Source organism: Pholis gunnellus, assembly GCF_910591455.1.
Source record: "Pholis gunnellus genome assembly, chromosome: 7".
NCBI lineage: Eukaryota > Metazoa > Chordata > Actinopteri > Perciformes > Pholidae > Pholis > Pholis gunnellus.
In genome coordinates, this window is record NC_136533.1 from 6,321,968 (window position 1) to 6,347,776 (window position 25,809).

Below are 25,809 nucleotides of genomic sequence, written 5' to 3' on the forward strand. Positions count from 1 at the left end.
AGCGTAGCCGTCCTCCAGAGAGCACAGTTAGTTAGCAGCCAGAGAAACAGACAAAGCCACGACTGAAACATTAGTGAAATAAGCAGACTAACACAGAAAAGCAAGAGAATTTCTACATTCACGAATACACGGTTTCTTGGTGGTAATTGGTAACTGTTATCAAATGCCCCCCCCCCTCGAGTGGAGCGCTGTTGCAGAAACCGGTGATTGTTCTTTGAAGAAAATAGGACGAGCTTCTCCAGCAGCTTGAGTTTTGTCTTGGGGCTGTTTCTGTCTTTTGTAGCTTCCTATATATTCTGCCTATATATTCTGTTTCTCATGCATGCACTCCAGAAAGTCTAATTAGGCAGAGTAATAGTTTTTTTTGTCTGCATTTTGCATTTAAATAAAATCTATTCTCGATCAAGAAGAGGACGCTTACTGTCCTAGTTTTCCTGTGATTCTGACAACATGTTCGAGTCATGAAACCATTTCTTACATCAGCAGACTTGTGAGTTTCTCTCATGAATCTCGTTCTCACTTGATTTTAGATCTTGAAAAGATTAAAGAGGTTGAGGACGGAGCTGACAAAATGATGGGAAAGCTTTGATACATCAATAAAAGTATTACTTGTTGACAGGAAGGAAACGCGCTGCCTGCCTTGAAAGATGGCTTCTGCAACCAAGCGCTCGCAGTCTAAGTGTGTGCAAGTGTGATATTACAGGCCCGAAGCCCAACTCATTTTCTGTGATCCCAGCTGATTGCTGGTTCCCTGCACCCCCCCCTACTGGCACCCCAGGAATACCCAGCTCTGTGCCCTGGATGTTTGATGTTTTTGCTCTGTGGGATGGCAGTGGGTCGGAGACCTCTCATGAGCTCTCCACAGTCGTCTCCTGGCTAATCCCCGCGTCACTTTTTACACCAGAGCCCGGAGAGAGCGTGAGTGGCTGAAAGTGAGAGAGCCATAGTGAATGAACGTGTGTGTGTGTGTGTGTGTGTGTGTGTGTGTGTGTGTGTGCGTTGGTGTGGCGGCGCGGGTGAGAGACAGAAAACCGTACGAGAGAGAAACAAATCTCATGGTGACACGCTTGTTATTTATAGCCCCACAGCCGGATCGGGCATTAATATAGAGCTGCTACAGTTGTGCAGCAGCAGCTTCAGCTCATATGTGTAGATGATATATGTGCATTTCGTCCTTTCTCCCATGACCAGCACATGTTTCAAATGCCTTGTATTCTTCCTTTGGGGATCTACCATAACAAGCACATGACTTTGGACAGTCGAGAAGCTTTTCCTGAACACAAATAGCTTTTTCTTTGACTTTTTTTTTTTTTAAAGCTAGAAAGATCAGAGGCAGGTCTCCAGCCTGTGACGATATCATGTTGCACATTTTGACTGCTCCAGTGACGAGGACTTTATGAACACTGAGGCAGCAGGCACCGTGGTGTCCGTGCAGTACAAGGAACACTTTGTTCCTGTTCAGAGTGAATGTGATCAGGTAGAAGTTATGCGCACATAAATGTGTGTAAGCGGGCGGGTAGCTCGACAAAAGCAGCCTTGTGCTTCTTTTCAACGCAACATCTTTTAATTGGTTATTGCCAATAATTTAAATAAATATCTAATCATTTGACATTAAATTGGGATTTTCATTTGCGATGTTGTTAGTCAGGCAAGTAGAAAATATCTCTTAACTTGTCCTAACGTATAATGACTGTCGGTCTTTATCCATTTAACAAGGTCTAAAATGATGCTCTGCTCTAAAATGAACTCCAACAGCAGTTTAATGAGTTACTGCCCAATACCTATTGTACTACAAACAGTCATTTGGAATACAGTTACAGTACAGTGTATCGTCAGGGCACCACATATTATACATTGGTATTACCAGCTCCATGCTGGTACTCCAGCTTTCCTCAAACTCCCTTTGTCCCTTCTGTGTTCTAGAAAAAAGATGCTACATCTAACACCTTTAAAACACACTGCTAAATGTTCTCAGCAGAGGTGTTATGATACCCAACAACTTTACTAATATTACATAATTCATTTCACTTTGAGAAGGCATCAAACACTCCAAATGGCCGATAGTGTGTGTGTGTGTGTGTGTGTGTCTGTGTGTGTGTATGTGTCTCTACAATGCCCTCCCACACATCTGGCTGTGTCTGCTCTGCCACTTTGCTGCTGTTGGTCTCCCCAGAGACCTGCACTGGCTCTTTCCCAGACCCGACTGCAGCAACTCTCCCAGAGCGTGCTCAACACCAAACTCTGCGCTGGAATGTTGTTGCTTTGGTTTTTGTTTTTTTCTCCTTTTAGCTTTGCTCTCCCTCTCCCTCCCTCTCTCTCTCTTTGTCATTGAGTTTCTTCTACTGACGCTCTGTCTCTCTCTCTGCCTCTCTCCATCTTACCTAATGGACCCAGTTGGTGCTTTGAGCCATGCCTGCCCATCGAGTGTAATTGCAAACCCATCATATTATATTATATTGCGTTCTTCATGCATCTTCTTTGCATGAAATATGTTCAGAGACTGCATATTGAGCCTTCAAGCTGCAGAGAGGTAGATAACCTCAAAAGATTTCTTAGCACAATCGGTCTTACTGGCAATTTTCACCCTGACGGGGAGATGTCAGCTTCTTATTCTGAAACATTTAGCTTAAAGGTTAAAAATCAATGAAGAAAAGGAGACGTCCTACATTCCAGATAGACTTGTTCCTACTCGTACAGGTGTGTTTTGATCGCGATCGCAGCTGGAAACTTGATATTTACAGCCAAATAATCACATTTGTCCAAGACAATCAAGGGCTTAAAGTTGAGCTCCCCAGCAGCTATCTTAAAACCAAACTGCATCTTATCATCTAGTCACTAGATCTAGATGTGACTAGATCTAGATTGTTCCACTAGATTCTAGTGGAACAAGCGAGACTGACAGTTGGAACTACCAACAGCTAATGACTGAACCTTTCTACTCCAGAGAGGACATTGTTTTGACAGATATCTGCTGTTGCATTGGCTGTCAGGGAGGTGAGCTTATAATGAGGTCGTCTGGTTGTCACATTACTCATCGCCGCCTGCCAGCACTACTACTGAGAGGACTTGTACAGTCCGTGTTTTTAGTTTGTTTACTCTGGCATAACTTGAGGCTTGAAGGAGCTGAGGAGCAGGCCTCGTAAATATGTGCTCTAATAGCTGGCAACTGATTTCGCCCACTCCGTATCCTTATGGATTCATTTGGCAGAGGAAATACTAATAAAGAAACAAAGAAGACTTCACATGATACACTGCAAGTATTATTTCTGCAGTAGATAGTACATCTTTAGCAGCAATATATTTGCCAATGCGGAAGTGTTTTTAACTTGCATTCTGTCTGCTGGCCAGCAGGGGGCGACTCCTTCTTCTCACTTGGTTTATTCCCTCAGTAAACATTGTAAACATGAGTTTATGGTCTCAATCGCTATTTTGAAGTCTTCTTCAATACAGCGTGATGATCATTTAGTAAATTATGGTCCGAATTAGACTAAAACAGACCATAAAGCGAAGTATACTTTAGGGCGGGCTTATTGTGATTGACAGGTTGCTGCCGTTACCACAGTCCAAATATGGTCGCTTCAGTTCTGTGGTTTGAAAAAGCCAAGATGGCGACAACCGAATCGCCCAAACTCTAGTCTTTAAAACGGCAGTCTACAAACCAACGGGTGACGCCACGATGACTACGTCCACTTCTTCTATACACTCTATGAATACGACCCCAAAACAGCATCTACACCCCCACCATTAGTTTCAAGCTCAAATGTAGCTGTTTAAAAGCGAAGACCTCTGACAAGTGAAACAACTTTCTTCTCAAATATAAAATAGACGATAGTGTCTGTTTGCATCACACATGCGTTCCCTGTTAATATTGTCCGACACCACACAAGTAGGAGGAGAAGCATCATGTGACTGACGACGATCTACAATGTCTCACTTCTCCCAAGTACAGGAATGACAAGAACAATTTCATTTTAATTTAATGTATTCCATACTCATTTCACACTTGTCTGTTGATCTGACATTTTCTAAAGGCGTCGTGACTGTCCAGTGAACACACAAACACACACACACAACTGCAACGCACATAAAACCAAACATACACAAAGCACACACAACCCTCTACCCTTCATTCATGCACACACACACACACACACACACAGCCTCTGCCGTCTAACCACTTAGTGCATCACAGTGGATTCAGTCCATTACATTCCGTCCATCTTGCGTGTCATTAATATGGATGAGCCCCTGATGGAGCATGAACAGTGCGAAGGCCAATTTGAAATGAAAACCATTTCTCCACCATTTCTTTTTTTGAGCCCATCATATGTATGATTGCATGGTATCGTGTTTTCCATACCATTAACAGTCACCAAGTATAACAGTGTATATAGAACGGTACTGTTTGCTACACAATAATGCAAATTTACAAACGCAAACGTGGCACGACTGTCGACGGTTTCTTCGTTCCATGTGTGTTGAGTTTTGCCACAATGTTTCTTTCTGCTAATTATGTTTATAAAAGGAGTCCTTAATGTGAGGAGTGACCACACACAAATGCTGCTAATACGCTATATTTTTCCTTCTTCTGGGGATTTATATTCACTACCCACCATCTGTAGTTAGCTGTGGTAAGACGTTTACCACATCGGCTGTCGTTACCGAGTACGTCAAGTCAGAAATTGGCTCATAAGAAGTTTCTTCTAGTGTTTGCTGTGCCGGAGCTGAAAGGATGTGGATGAACCGAGTCCCCCGTGCCTCCTCTCACCTCCTTCCTCTTGTCTGGCGTCCTTGGTGGCCTGTGTGTTTGTGAAAGTAACTCTCAGTGGGAATTGTGTAGATTAAATACCACGTCTTTCACTGCTGCTCATTTGTTGCTACATAACCCCTCTTAGTGAAGTCTGATGTGGGAGCTTTGTTGGTTTCTGTTTTCTTTTTCTCTCTCTCTCACTGCAGCATATTAATGCAGCTCACGTCAACTGTAATGGTATGATTTACACATCTATATGCAACCAAATTAGTGAACTCTAGACACACGATTCACTTCAGCTAATAAATCCTCCCTATACGAACTGGCCATTCATCTGTTCTATGGAATGTCTTTTTAATGGATTCACAACACACTGTTTGTGTTTTCATGCCAAACCGTCGCAGCACCGGGGTCTCGGTTCGGTACACGCGGTTATGTAGATGGACGAACATTATGCTGAACCACAGTTCCCAAGAGTAAGTTCCACGCGGAAACTTTTAGCCGTGCGCCCTTAGCAGCAGGCGGATTGGTGTGCGACACCGGGACGAGGAAAAGAACCAACCAGAACACAACTCCTCATCCTCGCTGCTTTCACACAACCGTTAGATGGAATAGCAAAACAGAATTAAAGCAATTACCAAGCAATTGGCATTTACATCGTAAAAATCCTTTCTAATGAGAAAGGTTTATTTTGTAATTTCAGTTTCATAACATAAGATGCTTTTCAGTTTTATAGCCGATTGTGACCTGAGGTGTTAAATGTTTAAATGTTCCTTATTTTTACAATGAAAATAGTTTACCAAAGTTGCCAGCAGACAAAATGCTCCCTCACTGCCCAAGAGGATGATGTCGGTCTTTGACACCTGCTAAGTGTTTATTTATTTGTTCATTTTTTCGAACTTGCTCCGAATCGTGATTCCTAAACCCGGGGTGTGAACCCCACCATGACTTCTGTGACTGACTCAAAGAGAGATGAAACAGTTTCCCATTGGCTGGCCTCTATCAGGGCTCTTCAGAGGAACAGCCCATTTCACTTCCCTCCACATTGCAGACCAGAATACTACTCTTTGTTTTAGATATAGAGCTCACATACATTTATATGTCAGCTTTCATTCTGTGTCCTAATTGAGAAAATGTGACTAAGCAGAGAGGACTGTTCACTTATTCTAAAGAGAATGATTTTTTTTCTTTCAGTCCATTGAGCCTCCACTTTACTCATATATGAGAGAGCACATTTTCCGCCCGCTGAACAGTTGATTTTTACTTTAAACTGAAGTTCAATTGAGCAGCTAATGAGAGTCATACTTGTGGAAAAGCTCCTTGAAACTGGAGTGACGGGCAGTGGAATCACTTTGGCACAATCTCTCTGTGGACGGCAGCGGGAATTTGGTAGAAATTGGAAATCATGTGGAACAAGTCAGCTGTGACCCGGAGTGGCTTTGCTGCTGAAATTGAAAGCTGGTTGGCATGTGCCACCACTCCTGTACACACACAGACACACAATTTGTCCTAACCCGTCATTGTCACACATAGGTAATGTCAACGCGTTACTCGTCCTCCCGCATTCTGATTTATTCTGGTTTATGGTGACAGAGACTCGTTACGCATCGTTCTAAGTGAAGAGATTAGCCAATGGCGGCGCTAACACTGCTTTCAGGTGGCAATGCTTGAATAGCTGTGGGAGACGTTTGAAGGGCATCACTTTAAATCCGGGGATGAGCCAAGCAAATCTGAGGAAGAGGAGGCAATAAATGAAGACGGCACTCCATCTACTGCTGTCAGAGCAGCCTTCACCAAAGAGTTGCTGCTAACAGCCTGTAGCTGTACTGGATCTTTGTGAAACGCCTGCAATGACCAGGCAGAGTGATTCATAGATACACACAACAGGTTAGGGGAGCATTGGTACAGAATATGAATTTGCGGTGCAGATTAGAGCTAGATGTATTAATATCAGGATTGGTGTATATGCCAGACAGTCAGTAAGGAGAAATTGTCGCACAGATATGTTTCAGGTAATTAAGAAGTGGTGTTTCCATTATATCATTTGGAAAAGCAAGTAAATTCATCAGATATTTTTAACTCAACTTTTGTTAACTTTTTCACGAGGAACTTTTTAAGCGAGGTCAACAGTCACACCGTGTGTGTGTGTGTGTGTGTGTGTGTGTGTGTGTGTGTGTGGGTGGTTGTTGGCCCATTTTGCTCCTAGCATCTTAAAAGCCTTGATATAATACTGTAACAATAAATGACGGCGGCTGCTTCTTTAAAGAACTTGCAGTGACAAACACTGGCTTACTTTTGCCTTAACAAACACAGTGCACATCTCTCTCCCACTGCCTGTCTCTCTAGCTCTCTCTCTCTCTCTCTCTATCTCTCTCTCTCCTCCTCTTTCTGCTCCTGTCTGTCCCACTGCCACGGCTGTCTTATCATCCAAGCCCTCTGAAAATCCCATATCCCATCTCCTCATGGCTTCAGCTTTCAGCCTCAGTTATTCCACTATTATGTACCAGGCTCAGCGAGCTCCCACTCCCTCGCCGTGAACGTGCTCTGGGTGGGAAACGAGCTCCTGTCCTCAGCACACTGACTTCTCCCGGGGGACAAACATTGCCTCTCTGTGGAGACGTGAGTGTGGTAGAACCTGATCTGAACGGGAGCTTTCCCGTCTGTGGCTTTGACGCTCCACCTTTTTTTTTTCTTTTGACTGGTCAGTGTTTTCACAGTCTCTCCGTGATTCACCGGCGCTGCACGTCTGAGCGCGTCATATTCTGCCGAATAGCTCGTCCCCTGTGTGAATGTTGTCCTTTAAATGTCACCAGGAATCAACATGCTTTGTATACGGAGGACAAAAACGGTGTGAAGTTCACCTTGTGGAGACGCTGTACATCACAAGAGTGACTGAACAATGAATCCACATTCTTGAGTCAAGTATATCGTCACCGTTTTATATAGATGCTCCACACACACGACGAGGGAACAAATATCTGTGTGCATGTGATTAACTCCCCATAATAATCTAAGCAGCTGTTAAATACCCAATGAAATGGCGCTCGTACTCCGAGGCCAGGAGAGCTCCAGCTCCAGCCATTAATGCATAACAGAAGTTAGGTTGTTTCTTTGCCCTCTAGAGTTGCACATGCGTGTTACAGTTCAGGCAGCTGCTAGCGGAGAGTGCTGTGCAATATTTGCAATATTTTACTCAGTTACTGTCGAACTAGATAGAAGAAAGTTCTATGGCCTTTATTCCCTTTATGTATTTGTTCATGTTTTAGAAAGGGTTTAACCTGAGCCAGGACACACAACAATAGTAATCATATCACATCAATACAGGGTAAGTAGTATAAAGTGGTGGAATAATATAGCCTATGTTTTTCTCATTAAAACACTGGTGTCAGACTCATACTGCTTCTACTGAGTAATACTATGGGTTTGAATGCAAACCCATAGTATTACTCAGAGTTTCTGAGTTTGTGAAGTGGGCAAACACCGGGGGTTGAGCTGCTGTTCAAACAGCTCACATCTAGACACTGTTTGCATACATTCTCTCACCGTGTCTCCGGCAGTCAGATGCTCCCACCGCTCTCACACACCTAGAGTCGCCGTCATCGATTCCCCTTCTCTCCATCAGCCAGACACTGGTGTGCCTGAGTCAGGATCAATCCATCCAGGTGGAAATGGTGGGAGGGGGGGGCATAGATGAGGTCAGGGTGGTGGGCCTCTTATCTGGCTGCTAAACGCACAGTGACATTCTCAGAGTCTGTCTCAAGTGCTTTATTTCCCTCAGAGTGAGCACTTCTCTGGCATATCGGCTCACTGAGCTATAACTGATTTGGGAAGTGATGAGGGAGGCCTCAGGTGTGTGCGATGAAAGGATGTTAGAGGTGTGGGAGTTAAAAAAATAGGCCTTTTAATATTGAAATACTTCCGTTTGTGTAACAGCTGTGCAACACTGGAAAATAGAGCTAAGACACTTGGTGTTTAAATAACATTACACATATTTGACTACCGTTAAATGGGTTTGGATACAGTTAAAAGATTCTGTATCAACTCTATGGTCTACTTTACTCTAATTCAGACCATAATTTACTAAATGAACACCACGCTGTATTGAAGAAGACTTGAAACTAGAGATTGAGACCATAAACTCATGTTTACAATGTTCACTGAGGTAATAAATCAAGTGAGAAGTAGGGCCCGTTTCTCATAGACTTCTATATCCAACCAGAGGAGTCGCCCAATGCTGGCCATTAGAGAGAGTGCACGTTTAAGACACTTCTACATCGGGTTCACTCATCAGAACTGGAGGTTGCCGCCTGTGTTAAATGGAGAAGAGGTAATTAGACTGAGAGGGTGTCTTCCTCGTCTGTTCTCCTATTGCACAGTGATAACGTTCTCCGTATTGCTAGAATCACTGCGGTTCACTGCGTGCTAAATTGATTTCTTGAACTATTTCTGCATTTTTAGTCACGCGCAGAGGGACATGTTTTATGCATTAGTCTCACCAGGGTAGCTTTCAGTGCATAAAGTTCTATCCTCAGAAGTTATTCTCATCCTCGTTCAAGTCCGGGTCTCACTTGGCAGTCCCACGGGGCTCGTGTCTCGGCGGTCGTGGCACCAGGCAGCATCTCATCTGGCCCTTCACCAGACCGCGTTTACTGCTATCAAACCAGGAGCAGATGGTCAACACTGCAACTCATCTGAATGGCTAACTCTGTGCCCGCGAGCGCAGAAATAACCGACAAAGAGACCAGCTCTGGATCCCCCATCATATGTGACTGTCTTTGTTTTTAATGAGGCAGAGCTTTTGTTGGTTTGTGTGGTGTTTGTCATCCGTGCGACTGGTTTGTTGTTTTCAGATCGCTGTCACTGAGAGAAAAGCCACAACTGGCACCACTGGCTTTCCAGCATTTTAGTGGGAATATGGGATTGACTCATGCATAGAGGCAATCTGTGTGAATACGTGTGTGTGTGTTTTTGCACGCTCAGCATATGCTAGCAGCTTCAGTTGCCTTCATACAGCTGTGAGATCTCTTTACATCTTCTTGTGGCTGACCCCCACCAATCAGAATCTCTGACAGCACAGATGGGAACGCTCACTTCCACTGATCACACAGAGGAAAAAAACAATGAAATAACCAGTTGAAGTTGTTTTTAACATATGGATTAATTAAACCTAAAACTGGAATTATTATTGGATTGACAAATTACTTTTTTCATATTTGACAAGATTTATTTTTCTTCTGTTTTAGACTGTTGGCCACATAAAATAATGTGAATGTGTCACCTTGGGCTCTGAAATTATGACGGGCATAAAACACTGACTCGATTCATAAAGAAGGAGCAATTTAATGCATGTTTATGCCAAAGTGGCTGGATGGACTGAACTGCATTCATCCGAAGCACTTTGCAGTCACAGGAAGCTGCCCAGCAAGGTCCTGTCCTAACCAGCGGGAGTAGTTCGGGGTTCGGCGTCTTGCTCAAGGACATTTTGACGTGTGGAAAGGAGCAGCTGAGTGCTTACTGAGTGGAAATATGGACAAATATATGATTCACGGTATTCATTTGTATGTGATTCATGTGTGTTTGTCTGGACAGATTTATGTGATATGGTAGTGCTGTCGGTGTCCTAATGGACAAACAGGCTGCAGTATTCTTACTCCCATTCATTATTTAGGACTTGATATTATTTTCTGTATTTATTTTGTCAACTACCTGCCAGTCTTCATGGAATAGCATACAAAAGTTACAAATCGAGCAATGGATTTGAAGTCGAGGCATTTCTTTTGTGTTCACAATATTTTTTCTTTAAGTAACGAGTGCAGTGAAAGTGCCTTTGCTGGTCAGGGCTCAGTAGAGTTTTATTAATTTTGTGTGTGGTCACTTTCCTGTTTGGGTTTTGGTGGTGTGGTGATTCTCAAAATGTAAGTGTGACAGTCAGTTCTGTTTGAGTCAAAGACGGACAGAAGGGAAGCAGATTAACATATTTCAGAGAGGGGGAAAGGCCTGGAGAGAAACTGCCTGAATAGAAAGTGAGTGGGAAGAGACAAGAAGATGGAGAGAGAAGAGACGGGGGGGGGAAAGACAAACAACAAAGACAGATTTTGGAAGAGGGAGAATAGAGTAGGAAGAAAGGAAAAAAAGCTTTAGTGAACGGAAAAGCGTTGAGCATGAGAGGAGAGAAGAGGACAGGCTGGAGGTCAGCTGAGTGTAACAGCAGGATAATGAGTGCAGCCTCTGCAGTGAGGCATCTGTGACCTTTCACCTTTCACAGCTACTCGCTCCAGAAAGTGTTAATGTGCATGTCGGTGTGTATGCACACAATAATAACCCTCCAAATGCATCATAGATCATTGACTTGCTCCTCAATGGGAGAACCTCAGGCTGCCTCGTCCACACACACTCACACTCAACTCCCTGTGTGGTCCTAGTATTTAGTGCTCATGTCTGCTGAGTGTTAAAACACAATTATTCCTCCTCCTCACTCATGCTGCAGGCGACCTGTTGACACACCACAGGGGACATGACACGGCACACAACAGCGACATGGAAGGACTAGATGTAGAATCAAAAATCCAGCTGTGGACCACCTTAAAACCATCTTTAAAAATGCTTTGCAGGCTTTTCACAATGCCAATCACAAATTGAACACAGGCAATAGACGACCGGAGTCTACCCGGGCTATCGCTAGTGTAATTCAGTGATCTCAAGATTCAGATATGCGAGTAATATTTTAAAACATGTGTTTCAGTCTCTAACAGAAACATGCAGTGTAGACTAAATGTGTTTGTTTGTACAGTAAAATGAAAGTGATTGAAAAAGCTTCCCACTCATTTGTAGGATTTTGGTACGTTAATCATCCACAAGCACTGTTTGTCTCAGATAAATATCTTTTGAAAGTACATATAAATATTGACCACATTCAGCCATCAGGAGGCAGTGAGTAAGATGTAGCCCATAAACACTATGCATTTGGGTTCCGCTGGTATAGTTGTGTATTTTTGGGAGCAATTCACCCAATGTCTTTCACCATTATTATAGAGAATTATCCCCAAACAATGAATTTTCCATGTACTGTACATGTAAAATCAGAATTGGTCATCAGTCTCTGATCTTGATTGGAACTGGCAGGCGATCTAAACTTCTGGTCCCCAACAGACTTAATCCAATTATATGATCGAGGCTGTAGTGTGTGGGTCCAGATGGATTCTGACAGTGTAATCTGCAAAGAAGAGAGCAGTGTCCTGACACATGAAAATGATCATTTACTAAACAAAATAAGTGGAGCGCAATGGGACGCAGCATTGAGCAGCGTGAACAAATACACTAGGCTTTAGCTCTTCTTATGATTGGCTCGTTTACACACACACACACACACACACACACACACAGTACCGATTCCGGCTCCATGCCCAGGCCTCATCATTATTACTTTATTAAATGACATGCAAATAATGGAAGCGCAACTAAACACAAACTCACTGCTACCAGCGTGTACCGTGTATCGGACTGTTCAGGGAACAGATGGCTCTGCTTTGCGTTGATCGTGTACTTTTTATCTTTCTAAAATCTCATTCGACAGAAAATACAATGACACGTTTGAGAGCAGGCGTTCCTTCAGCTCAGACAGCCATCAGTCTTTATACCTCAGGGATCCATTTCGATCATCGACACTAATGCCTCGGCCTCATCAAATATGCATGACAAGCACGGCAGCGATAAACAGAAACAAGACTGAGGAGAATAACTAAGCAGACATCAATACCAATCTTTCATCAGTGGAGACGAGTTACAGCCAGCATTTGTTTGTTTTTTTGTATTTCTAAACTTGTTAGGAAATAATATGCAATATAGAATCACTTTTTGTGTCCAATTTTAGAGGTGCTTAGCTGCAACTCTCCATAAAAAGGGTTCACTGAGGTTTTGACGGTGAAGTCAGAAAACATCTGGAGGAAAAGAAGAGAGAAAATATGTACGACTGCACCACGTTTTCCAATAATTGTCTGCATCTTAGTGCCGCTTCATATCTCTCCAATCAAATACGTTGCAGAGTCGCACTGTGGACACACGCAAAGACTGGATCAATAACACACTGTCTGTTATACAGACCATATTCTAGAACAACCCCACCTAAGGAAGACACAAATATAGTGTGTGTGTGTGTGTTTCTTTATGGTCTGGAGCGTATTGTAGTCAAACAGATATGCTGTATTGTAATTCATCCCATTTCTATTGTGTTGCGTAATATCTGTTACATAATGAAGGGAACACAAAAATAGCAGTCCATTGTTTGGCTGATGGGCACGAGTAGGAACACTTGAATTGCAACGAGTTTAACCACAAACAGAATCATTTTCATGTTCAACCAAAGACTCTTACATAAGACGGAGGTTTCCCCCTCTCTCTCTCTCTGTGTGGCGTCTGGAGTTATCATATTTTAATGATGTGAGCTGTGTGAACTGAAAATAGTGGACTGCATGATTTCGGGAAGGATTGTTGGGCAGATGGGACGGTTGATGTCCTCGGGGCATAACTGTCATTCTAGATAAAGCGACGGGCGCTCCCGTCAGTAACAACATGGCACTAATATTTGCCTTTCGGCTTAATGACGAACTAAATCAGAAGTATGTTCTTCTGGCTGTTAGAGGGGAGTGTTGTATCGGCCCCCGACTGTAGAGGGAAGGAAAAAATGAATACAAGACAACGACGGAATTTTAATGGTGGCTGAGGGAAAAGTAAAATATGCTGTCACATCCTTTCTACTGAGGGCTTCTGTCGGTGGAAAAGAGGCGACGATGTGACACACATGGGATATGTCTTGATTCTCAGAAACACAAAAGCGTGAAAAACTGAATTATCTTATTAGAACGCAGCAAGGGAGATGCTTTTCACACTTCCATAAAGCCCGTTTGAACAAACTAAACACAATAAGGAGTCTGTATCTTGCCTCCCTCTCCGCTATCTGTCAGGGAAGAAATAACGTCTGGTGTCGATCTCCTAAAAGCAAATTCAGCTTTTTCTCAATGTGCAAAAAGATATTGGAATCCATGTTAATTGCACTTGTTTCATGCCTTCCTCTGCTATCCCGTTTTTTTCTCATGAGTACAACAGCTGGATTACAGCTGTGCAAAACAAAGTGTGTCCCGTTGTGTTTCAAGGAGGACAAGAGCATGAGAGAAAAGGATTCTGGGTGCTGTTGTAAATGAGCAAAGTACTGCTTTAAGTTCCATCTGGGGAGCAACAAACTTACTGTAATTAACACAAAGTAATTCTTTATTTTATTTATTTTGGGCTGTGCTTTTGAAAGTCTGCCACAGAAACAGTGCGTACGTGTCACGTCCCTCCGGCAGCTTTTTGGATGATATTGTTTGAATTACCGCCTTTGTTTCCTGTCAGAACTCGGCCTTTGCGGTGTAACAGGATAAATCTCCCCCCCCTCCCCCCCGCCCGTCGCGGCTTGGTCAGCAAAGTTTGATTCAGGAGTTCCTGCTTCATTGTGTCTGGCCCGGGCAGGTCTGGGGTGTTTTCATGGTAACATCCTTCCGTGCAGGATGTGACACCTATGACCTTGTTAGATGGATGCGAGGAGCCCCCGTCGATATCAGCACCACAGTGAAGCGTAGTCCCAGCTTCATTTGATGATGTGAAGCTTTGTGTCACCCATGAAACGACAGAAACGTCACACATTCTTGAATTATAGCAGAATGGAAGAGATGGAGGGCCAGTGTTGTATACGCTTATTTTTTTCAGTTATTGTATATTACATTAAGAATTCACTGGGCAATGTTTGTGTGGCCATTATTGTTTTGATTTATCATTATCCAAAGTCAAACAATATCTAAAAGTTCATCTCTCTGAGATATCTCACACTGCAGTATGTGCACGGTTTATCTCCTCAGATTCAATTCTGTATTCAAGTGCTGCATAATAATCCTTTACATGTCAAACAGAGCTGAATGAGCTATCTCACCCCAGCCAGTAGATGAAATAGCGCTTCAGCAAATATAACTTAATCAGGTTTCCTGGCTACAGGAAGGAGCTCTAAACTATTGATATATCTCCATGGAAGAAAAGCCGATTCCTTCTAGCAGCCAGGAGAATAGTCAATAGCGGTTGCAAGCCTGTAATATCTTGCCTGTCCCTTTCCTTTAGGATGAGCTGTGTGTGTTTTCTCTCTTTTGGTTGGTACAGCAGACAACTATAGTCTTGTGGTCTAGAGGGAACGATCAATCGCTAAATACTAATCTTTAATCTTTAAACCTTGTATCTACAAAATCTAGAGGCCGAAATATATTCAATTGAAATGTCAGCCATGCATGTGAATCCCACCTCATGTTTTGAGTGAGTTTCATGGGCTATGGTTGAATAATATTTTTGAATGCACTGACACAAATGTAGAACTGAAATGTCAGTTAACTGGTTTCGACTGCATTAGTATGACTAACTGGGCATTAGAACGACAATAGAAACACTGTAATAAGACAATTTCAACAAGACAACAGCAACAACCACAGTAAGATGAGACTCAGACCAGACTATGCTGCTAATCTTGATGCGCTTGAGGGCAAAGGGGATTATTATTATTAAGAACTAAATTGTGTTTTTCTTCTATTCTGTAATGTTTAATGGCTTTTTTATTAGTTTTGTTTCCTGTATGCCATTAATTGACCTCACTTTCTTCCATGTACTCTCCTTGAAGTGTCTGCCCAGAGCAGGCTTCAGTTGTAGAAATAATGTGGAAACAGTACCAGTTTATGTAACATACAGATTCAAGTGTGATATCAAACAGACTTTTATGTAACAACTTCATTTGAACTGGTTATTTAAGCAACATGACACTTATTATAAATGGATTGATACAGCAAATAAGTGGTGCACCCAGACATTTCATCCAAAGTGTTGGAAGTCTAATTGAATACGTTTTCAGTACTTTTGCATTGTGTAATAACCAAAGGATGTGGGACGTGGTGGCAGAAGAAAACAGGATATGTCTGATATGACTGTGCTGGTGCCGATAACCTGATGCCATGCTTGTGCTCCAGTTTTAAAATGTCAGTCTTTGTTATCTTGCAAAGACTGAATGGTGTGAATTTTTAAACCTTTCATTTTAGTTGCCATTTGGAACCATTTTTTTAAATATCATGTGGGATTATTGATGGCTGACAGCTTATCACCAATATGTAGTACAGTAGAAGGAGAGTGACATATGTGCTTGGTTGTTGTTAAGCAATATACTCATGCTCTTTAGATTTAAAAACTTACTTTTAGATTCATGGTTGTTAACATTCACATCTAATGTGAAGGGTGTAGAAATTGAATCCATTTAAATACATAGACCCATACTTTTAGAGCACCAAGTACCCACAAACACTTCTCCCACTTGTTGAATTTCAAGTCCAGTTTGTTGGAAAACAGCAAACACAAAATATGTAACTAATCTACATTCAAACTTGACTGCCACCTGTCAGACTTCAGTGCATGTGAATTCAGCTGGAGCACTTCTGATTTCCATTTTCCATGTAATTGATCTAGTTCATAGGATTTAGGACATTCAGTGTCTGATTCAATGTGTAGTATCAGTACCTTTATCTCACCTAAGCCCGGCTGAAACGGCCAACAACAACACAGGACAGCGATTCAGAAATAAGCTCTCTTAATCCTCTTCCTGTCTGCCCCTTTGCTTTTTCAATTCTTACCGGTCCAGTTGAGGGTGTAGGAAGAGACAGATGACTGCCCCGCTGGATAGACAGGCTGTTATGTAGAGGAAGTTTGCCACCTAATGGTGAACATGTAGCACTACCTTCCTAATTCATTCTCTTTCTCACTAGTTTATGTGCCTCTTTCTGCCCCAATGTATCCTCTGTACTTCAGTTCAGCTTCAGTGTGAAAGTGTATTAATTGTATAATGGGATCTGGGAAAGTTTGGGTCAATATTTTGGTTAACTAAGTTTCTAACTTCTCTGTGCAGTTAGTTTAGATGATGTATTTGTGGCAAAAATATATCAAATAAATGTTTAATTGAAGAAAAATTCATGTCATTTATACCTTTTTCTCCTGTTCTCTTTTTCAGGTGCAGTATCCCCCACATTTGACGCTTGAAAAGTGTTCATCATTGTTGCACTACAGTCACTTCCTGTACCCAGTAGCTTCATGGAGGGGTTTCCTGTCCACTGACTCACCGGACCAGCAGCCATGTCCGCCTGCAGCACCTTCACCGAGCACGTGTGGAAACCAGGCGAGTGCAAGAACTGCTTCAAACCCAAGAGTTTGCACTGTCTGGCTCAGAGTAGTAAAGGGAAGCCTCCTTCTGAGCAGAGGTCCCCAACAATTCAGCAACAGAATCCACCCCCTGCCGGGGCGAGAGCAAACACTAATCTTACCATCAACTCCCAGAGGGCTGGCAGTGGGTCTGCCCGCTCAGGACACTTCCGTCCACCTGTGGCTAAGAAGCCAACCATAGCGGTTAAGCCCACTATGATGCTGCCCTGCTCGTCTGCAGGACTGGATTCAGATGGCAACCTGCAACGGCCACCAAATGTTTTGGAACAGGGCATAACATCAGCCTTCACCGTCTGGAATCGCAATGGACTGAACTGTAAGAGGCTTGGTGGGCCCAGCAACAACAACGAAGGAGAAGATGGCAGTGAGGAGATTGAAGGTTATGGACAATTTAGCCCAAGGACCCCTAGTGGAAATAACAACAGTGGACTTACAGATGTCCTCAAAGAAATTGCTGGGTTAGGCCCTGGCCCTAGCACCACACCCCTTTCCGGGTCCAAGGATTTGTTTTGGGGAAGAATCAGTAGTTCATACCGACGGTCATTGGAAAGAGGCCTTCCAGCGTCAAGCTGTCTTGCCATGGGAAGCATCAGTTGTGGTGGTGGCGGCACTACTCAAAAACGGGTATCACTCAGCGACAGCTCTGAGGTCATCAGCACAGAAGGTGGTCGCTTTTGCTACCCCGAGTTTTCCAGTGAAGAGGAGGATGAGGATGAAGACACTGAAAGGGATGATGATGAACATGAAAGCTGGGATGAAAGTGATGAAGAGTTACTAGCCATGGAGATCCGAATGCGAGGCCAGCCACGATTTTCAATTTTCCGTGCTGCCACAATGTCTCCGGTGCCCTTTGCTGCAGGGAAAAAGTGGAATACCGTGCCACTTCGCAACCGCTCCCTGCAGCGGATTTGTGCAGTGGACTATGACGATAGCTATGATGAGATCTTGAATGGATACCCCTCCATGGACTCCAATGGAGCTCTTCTTCCTTATGGGCCCCATGATATGCAAGGCAGTGCTTTCCTGTCAAATTCAGAGTCCACCACTTCTCCGGACTCCTCGTCATCGCGACCAGAAGATTCTCAAACAACTTCGAGCAGTGGGAGTGGTGCCCCCTTTACTCTTCGAAATGGCTTGCATTCTCCTACATCTTCTAAGGCACCTGTCGTCTGCACTCCCCCCCCCAAAAAGGAGCCCGTCCACAGAGCACTGAGTCCACTCAAGGTGACTGAAACACACAAGGCAGTCCTGGCCATTAGATTAGAAGAGCAGGATGGCAGAGAAGGCACCCCAATGCCCCAGGCCCTTCCAGGTCAACCTGTCACAATCAGTTTTAGTCCCACCGAGGAGCAGGCTAAACCGTACCGTGTAGTGAATTTGGAAAAATCCCTGATCTGCAAGCCTTACACTGTGGTGGACGTGTCAGCATCCATGGCCAACAAAGACGAACAAAATCTAGACTCTACTCCAAAACCCAAAATCCTGTCAAAGCCTTGCAGCCCTACATCGTTTTGTAGCTCACCTTTAGGTCAGCCACTGTCTCCAACCTCCCCTCTCTCTCCTTCTTCTCCTGTGATGCCAACATCACCCACATCTGTAGCAATGTACCGTAAGAAATCAGGGAACATACGCTACCAAGAGGTGTGGACATCAAGCACAAGTCCTCGCCAAAAGATACCTAAAATGGATCCAGGGGTTGGCAGTAATCCTTGCCCCTCCATCCCTACTCAACACCTCAGCCACAAGTCCGCTCCCACTTCTCCCATTGCCGGGCTGTCTTCCTCCCGAACTGTACCTGTGAAATCTTCCAACTTATCAGAGATCAAGTTTAACAGTTTCAATAATGCAGGCATGCCTCCTTTTCCCATTATAATTCGAGATGAACCAGCCTATGCCCGCAGCTCCAAGAATGCTGTTAAGGTACCTATTGTTATCAATCCAAGTGCATATGACAACCTAGCTGTGTACAAGAGCTTCTTGGGACTCAGTGGGGAACTGCCACAGCCAAAAGGGGTAGGTAGTCGGGTAACAAGCCATACTTATGAAGAGATTGGGTCCTCTGAGAGTGTCCAGTCCTCCTCAACCATCTCTGGTAGAGGCACATCAGAGAGAGCCTCTTCTGAAGAGACAAAAGCGCCACCTGAGGCAGTGTCAAGAGCACCAAACTTACATCTTAGAACCACTACAGACTCTAGCACTGTGACCAACACTGGGATGAGCTCCACAGTTGGAGCCCTCTCTCCAAATACATCAACAAAATCCCCTGTCTTTCTTACCATTACTGCAAACCTCCCTAAAACCAGCCCTACTGCCAATGCTGTTGCTCACACTTCTAAAACAAGTGAAGACGCTACTTGCAGTAAAGATGACAATACAGACTTAGCTTTGTCCTCTGGGACAGTGGCAAGCCATAGGGAGGAGGCCAGTGCTGTGCTTTTACAAATTGTTGCCTCCATCCAGCCTCCACAGTCTCCTCCAGAGTCACCCTCAATACAAGTCAATGATAACAGCTCTGAGGAGCTTTACGCCCTCCCACCTGATGCCATGAAGGATACCCTGACCCGGCCCAAGTCTCTCTTTTCCACAACCGACAGCTGTCTTTCCAAACCCAAAAAGGACACGCCCTCCAAAGTTTTGTCGAAATCCCAGAGTGCCTCTGCTGCCGTCCCACTCTCCAGCCCCCGGTCAGAACCCAATGCCCCCTTCCCCCCTCCTAGATCTACATCTTCCCCTTACCACGCTTCTAACATCCTTCAGAGACATTTTGGCAACTGGACCAAGAGTTCTGCCTCCAGTTCTCCTGTACGACCAAGTGAAGGTGAAGCAAGTCCAGGTGGAGAGGGGAGACGTCTTTCAACGGAAAGCTCTAAACCCAAACGCTGGATCTCCTTTAAGAGCTTTTTCCGTCGGCGGAAAGATGAGGATGAGCAGAGAGAGAGGGCAGAGAGAGAGAAGGACAAAGGCAAGCTTGTTGGGCTTGACGGAACCGTCATTCACATACTTCCACCGCCACCCATCCAACAGCATCATTGGTTCACCGAGGCCAAGCCAGAGGATCCCACACAGAAACCAACCATCGTCTTCACCTACAAACCAGAAAGCGGCAGCACCCCTGGTGACGGAGAAGGAGAACTAAGAGTAGAGGAGTGCAGAGAAAATGCACTGCTGACACCTGATGAGAGCAAGGAAATAGGACCTCTGAGCCCCGGGCCAACATCTCCTCATCTCATCAGCAAGGATTTCAGGTACTTGTCCAAGATTTTGAATCTGTCCTCTGATTCCACTGTATTGAAAGATACCCCATGACCGGAGCAAAGCTTGTAACGGTAGCAATTCAAAGTTAAAACTGGGGTTTACCCAGTTGGTAATATGTTAAACATGAGAATACTGTGAAAAATCACAAAAGATACTAAACTAAACACCTATTGCAGAGGACTCCCAGATAATCCCAAAGCAAGAATTAACAAGGGCAAGGTGGATATGTCCCTTTGTATTAGTCAGGGTTAATGAGGATCAAAAACTGGCATCTTATTATTTGCTAGGTACGCACGCACTCAGGCATAAAGTAGAAAAGACCTGTAGACCTAGACAGTTATGCCTCAACTGACCTTCAAGGAGAAGTTTTTCCGCTAGAAAACACTTTAACAAGGATTTGTAAGAGGTAAATCATACTTTTAGCTGTTATAAGATGAATATTGCTTTTCCATTCAATATGTCTTTGTCTTTAAGGCCTGTAGTGGAATTTTGGGTAATCTGTCAAAGTCCACGCTTACTCTTCCTTAATCACCTCTCACTGATCGAATGAATTATTTCACATGCAATGCCCGTATTGCCATCACCCACATGCATTCCTTTCAGAGCACTCATGGCACCCAGCTTATAATTAAGATGCTCAACCTTTGCCAGCTGCTCCTCCAGAGTGCCATGGATGCTTCTCCCACTGTCATACAGATCGCTCATCACAGATTCTAGAGGTGTTTGATCTTAATTTGGCATGTCTGCTCGCCGACTGCATGGACACGCCTGTGTGGTCTCCTCCTTAATGCCATCTATTACCTGAACAGCAGGCTCTGTGCTCAGCAGGTCTCCCTTCAGAATGGGACCCCACAGTGTGTTACAAGCCATCCAACAGCAGTCGGATCCACCTTTGGTCTATTAATCACTGCTTTAGATGGCATATTCCCTTTAGCCCCTCAAATTACATCAAAGCCTCACTCTCTCTCTCTATCACTCACACACACACACACACACAAACACACACACACACACACACACACACACAGTAACTCACAGCAATCGGTCTGCTTGGCAGTGTAGTTGCTGTATTCTTGCATAATAAGTTCATTATTTGTCTTTGACCTGCTGTTGCCCTTAGTGTTTATTTCTTGGGGTAAGCTTCCTGCGGTGTGACTAATGGTGCCAGATAACCCAGATGTGCCGGAAACACTTTATTTTCTGTCCATAATTATAAGCTTTTTTCTGCTGAACATGACTTGTTTTTGCCTTAGAAATTAAGCTAAGATATACTCAAAGATGGCGATCAGACAAATGGATGCTGCAGTGGCCAAAACAAACCCTCATTCATCAGGAAAGCTGTGTAGTAAAAGTACTGATAATGTAAGTGCAGTACTAATCACTGAGACAGCAAGTTGGATAATGCACACCATTGTTGTTTTAGCACAATATTTACAAGCTTACTGTTTGTTGACCGCAGAAAAATACATTCAACCTTAAGATACCATGTACTATAAAAAAAAGCACACTCCCGCTCACTTTGTAATCGACACAGAAAACTAACTGAAGCCAGACAGCATTTGGACTTTGGTGTATTTTGGGCGATGTAACGGGAGAGTGTCATCTAGCTCCCAGTGTGTTTCACACGATGCATCCCACAGCCACTGATTAGTAGGAATAGCGCTGTGGAATTGTTTGCTCAGCATTCATCACACCTCCATACAGTTTAGCTCATGAACAACTTGTTCAGATGTTCATCTTCTCACCTGATCCGTCACATTTTGACTTCTACCTTCCTCTGTCTACTCTTTGTTTTTCTGCATCCCATATATCATCCACATCTTCTGATTTGTTTTCAAGTTGGTTGGCTTGCCACCATCACTGTCTCCATTTGGTGTGATTTCTGCTCCTCTTCCGCGCCACATGTCTCTCCTTTGAGCCCGGAGCACTGTGAACTCTCCAGTATTTCTCTCCTCCATCCTGTCAACAACTCGTCCCCATTCTGTCTCCTTAACAGCTTCCCTGCTTTTCCTCTGCTCCGAAAGTTTCAGCACAAGTCATCCAGTTCCCGTCTCTTCTCATACTTTATAACAAGTGGCACAAGAATCAAGTCTGCGCTGTCTCGGTAACGCCATGCTAAAACTGGCTATATGGTGGTGTACTGTATGTATTGGAGAGAACTCACTTCACACAGAGGATGATGGATTACTCATTATTTATTTATTTTGTCCCCAGAGTGATGTCAGCAGTGAAAATGAACTAATACAATATTCCTCAAACTAAATACGTCTCCTGTTTATAATAAGCAATTAGGACTGAAAAATACCAAACAGCTGTTTGCAATAACAACATGAATTCACATATATTTGATTCAGCAACAACGTTGGCACTTACTACGATTACTTTCTGCAGTATTCTACACAACACATTCACGTACTGTTTAGCCACAATAATATAAGTCAATGTGAAATAACACTTCAAGCAGACCAGGTTTAATACATCACACTTTACAGCAGCTCAACTTTGGTCTAGTGTGCCTTATTTTCTTAACGCCTGTCTCTTACAATCATTCCTTTGTGACCCTGCTGTTTACAGCCTTGACAGTGAACCTGTTAATGATTAACTCATTTGATCACTTGACGTGTTGGTAGTCTGTCTGATGTTTATCTCAGGTATTGGCACATGGTTTTGAGTTGACCCATAAACAGAAAATAGCTAAACCTCGCCCTCTGTGCGTGAGCTTGCTGTGGCGGTGTGAAAGAAGATGTGACGAAATCAAAGCCTGCGGAAAGAATGTATTTGTGTCTCACAGGGAGGCGTTCTAATAACTAGTCTGACTGTTATTAACTGCAGCCCCTCCAGTTTTAAAGAAGGTTGTATAGATTTGTTTGTTTTTTTGTGCTTCTGCAAAGTACTGGAGCTTTAAAGTCTTTGTGAAAAAATGTGTGTGTGTGCAACCAAAGCCATTACTAAAATTAGCTATTTATTAGTTAATCCTTGCTGTCACCATAACACCTTTTGAGTCCCACATGCTGGCACTAACCTCCTTTGCAGACAAATTGTATTATTGTATGTCTCCATGTGAAAAAATACCTTTTGGTGCAAATGTATTTTGCAGAGCAGAAAAAGGACTTCTTATAACCCTGACTTGTCTCTGGGTAAACCGACCAGCAGGTCAGTGATTTCACGTCATGAACAGGTCACACAGGTCACACGGGTCATTCTGCAGACCTTGTGTTTTGATTGGCAGATGAAGAGTTAACAATGTTTTTTTTTTTTGGGACTGGAAGCCATTTTATTGGCTTAGGGTGGGCGTGCTCTGCAGCACTAAAACACGTTACCTTAGGCAGGTAAAAGCATTGAAAGAGGGAGAACGAGGAAAGAACACATGCAGGGAAATACTTTTTGACTCTTCGCAACCGGCCGTCCTGGAATTCCAGCTCTACCTAGAATGTGAATTCACCTTTGCCTCGTATTCAAGGGTTCCTGATGGGAAGCTGTGTGAGCCAGCACAGTGGGTAAGACCTGAAACCCTTTCCTTTCATTCACGTCTGTGATTAGCTGTGACCATTCAGGCCATTCAAAGCCCTGTTGACTCAGTAGGGAGGGGAGGCTTTTTGAGATTACCTGAACTGATGTTGTGGATCAGAGATTGTTCATTTGAGGTCTGTGAAACAGTGAAATGCACTGGGGCAGCTTCACGCCGTCTGAACAAGTCAGGTCCTGACATTGAAACGTGTAGCAGCCATAAAGGTATTCATTGTGTCAAGGGCCTCTCAAGGTGTGTTGTTCAAACAGGATTATGTTCTGGGAATTGTCTTCTTTTTGGTTTAATGCTCTTTTGTGTAGTTCTGTAGACTGTAATCCATTAATCGTTTGGTTTTCAGTAGGATTTATATTACTTGTACCCTTGTGTACGATATGTTCAGTTAGTTAAAACCAGAACTATATAGGGAAGAATAAAAGAGGAAACATGTACAAGTCAGGCCGCTAGCACTATTTTTATGTCAAATTTTCTGCATTTATTATGGCACACTTTATTACAGTATACGCAGTTTTATTTGCAATTTTACTCCTCCTTTACGCCGCCATCTTTTCACAGTTTACTTACTCTTTGTCTTCTAGTCGGATCACAACAGCATGATGGGCCTTTTATTATCCACTGTCTGCTGTTGGCAAGTGCAAAAGTAATGCACTGTGGCATCTCAGAGGCTGTCGACCTCTTTAAAAGAGACACAGAGGACTTTTGGTCTACAAAGGCGGATCGTAAACATGTCAGATGTGGTGTTTTCCTCAGACACAGAGCCCCGGGGGGGAGACAGACACATGGGCAGCTCGGTGTTTTCTTTGAAAATATTGCCAAAACACTTTCGTATGAACTTCTTGTCTCCAAAATGGCGGTGTAATAGTAATTGTTTTCAGATTAGCTTCCATTGTGTTTGGAGGACATGATAATGATATTAGATTTTGCCAAGTTTAAACGTGGAACTTAAACCTTAAAAAGATTTCAGCTTTCAGTTTCAGCACTTTCACACTCTTTGTGACTGAGTGGAATAACTGGCCTGCTTGTTGTTTTTCTTTTCTTCTCACTTGTGCTCAAGACGCTGTAAAAAAGTTTTCTTGAGGCACAAAACACTCAAGTGGACGTATTCTCCTGAGCTGCATATACTTCGTCTTAAAAGGGACTTTTGCACATGATCACATAAATCATTAGTCATATTACCAATAGTCAAAGGAAATGACACATCTAGTTCAGGCTAATACAAACATTACTGGTGTCTGCTCCACCCACGACAACACCTGCGGCTATGGCACCAGCTCTGTGAACTTTTTGTGAACTTTTACCTATTTATGTTTTACTTTGAGCTCATTTTTAAATACTTTTTTTTTTTTTTCAATTTAGCATAAGGACAAAAAAGATAAATAGATAAATTAAGATTAAAACAGCAGTGCCAGAACCGTGAACAATATGCCACCACAACAACATCTGACATTTAGAGCAGATGGCAGGGCCAGCCACAGGTGCTTTGTGTATTACAATCAGGGTTCAAATCTACAGTAGTTTAGAATGTCACCCAGCCTGGGTGGTCACAACCCAGGTGGCCCGAGGCTGTAGTTTCAGGTCACATTGAAAGGCCCCGGCTGATCTGTTATCAGATCACAGGGCAGTAACCAGGTTGCTTTAAGTATCTTATTTACTGTGATCAGAACGACTGATCCCAGGTGGCTCTCCATGAAACGCCAGCTGTTGAGGTTCACTCAGCGTAGAGCAGCAACACACAGATGCCCAGGTGACTGTGAAAAAACCCAATCTGATTGTGACTTGATGATGTAAGCTTTTCTTATTTTTGTGCCTGCAGTTGTCCTTCACTCCCGGCTTCATCCATAATACATTAGTTTGCATTCTGCAGAGCACATTGTCAGTGTTATTGCGTGTTAAGTGTGTTGAGATGAAGGGCTGTATAAGAATTTGACATAAAGCTGTTGCTTACTTAGCAGCTCTAGAGTAGCCAATGTTTGTGTTAGGATGGGATAAAAGTACATCAGCTAGTTAA

The 25,809-nt window shown here is 43.4% G+C and overlaps 1 protein-coding gene across 1 annotated transcript in view; it reads left to right on the forward strand.

The window, feature by feature from the left end:
* peak1 (pseudopodium-enriched atypical kinase 1) overlaps positions 1-25,809 on the forward strand; it is an 85,836-nt gene that overhangs the window by 44,518 nt on the left and 15,509 nt on the right. The window contains exon 4 of the mRNA XM_079162177.1: positions 16,812-20,265. Coding sequence (XP_079018303.1) covers positions 16,934-20,265 — 3,332 coding nt within the window. The 5' untranslated portion in view covers positions 16,812-16,933. The remainder of the gene's footprint in view (positions 1-16,811; positions 20,266-25,809) is intronic.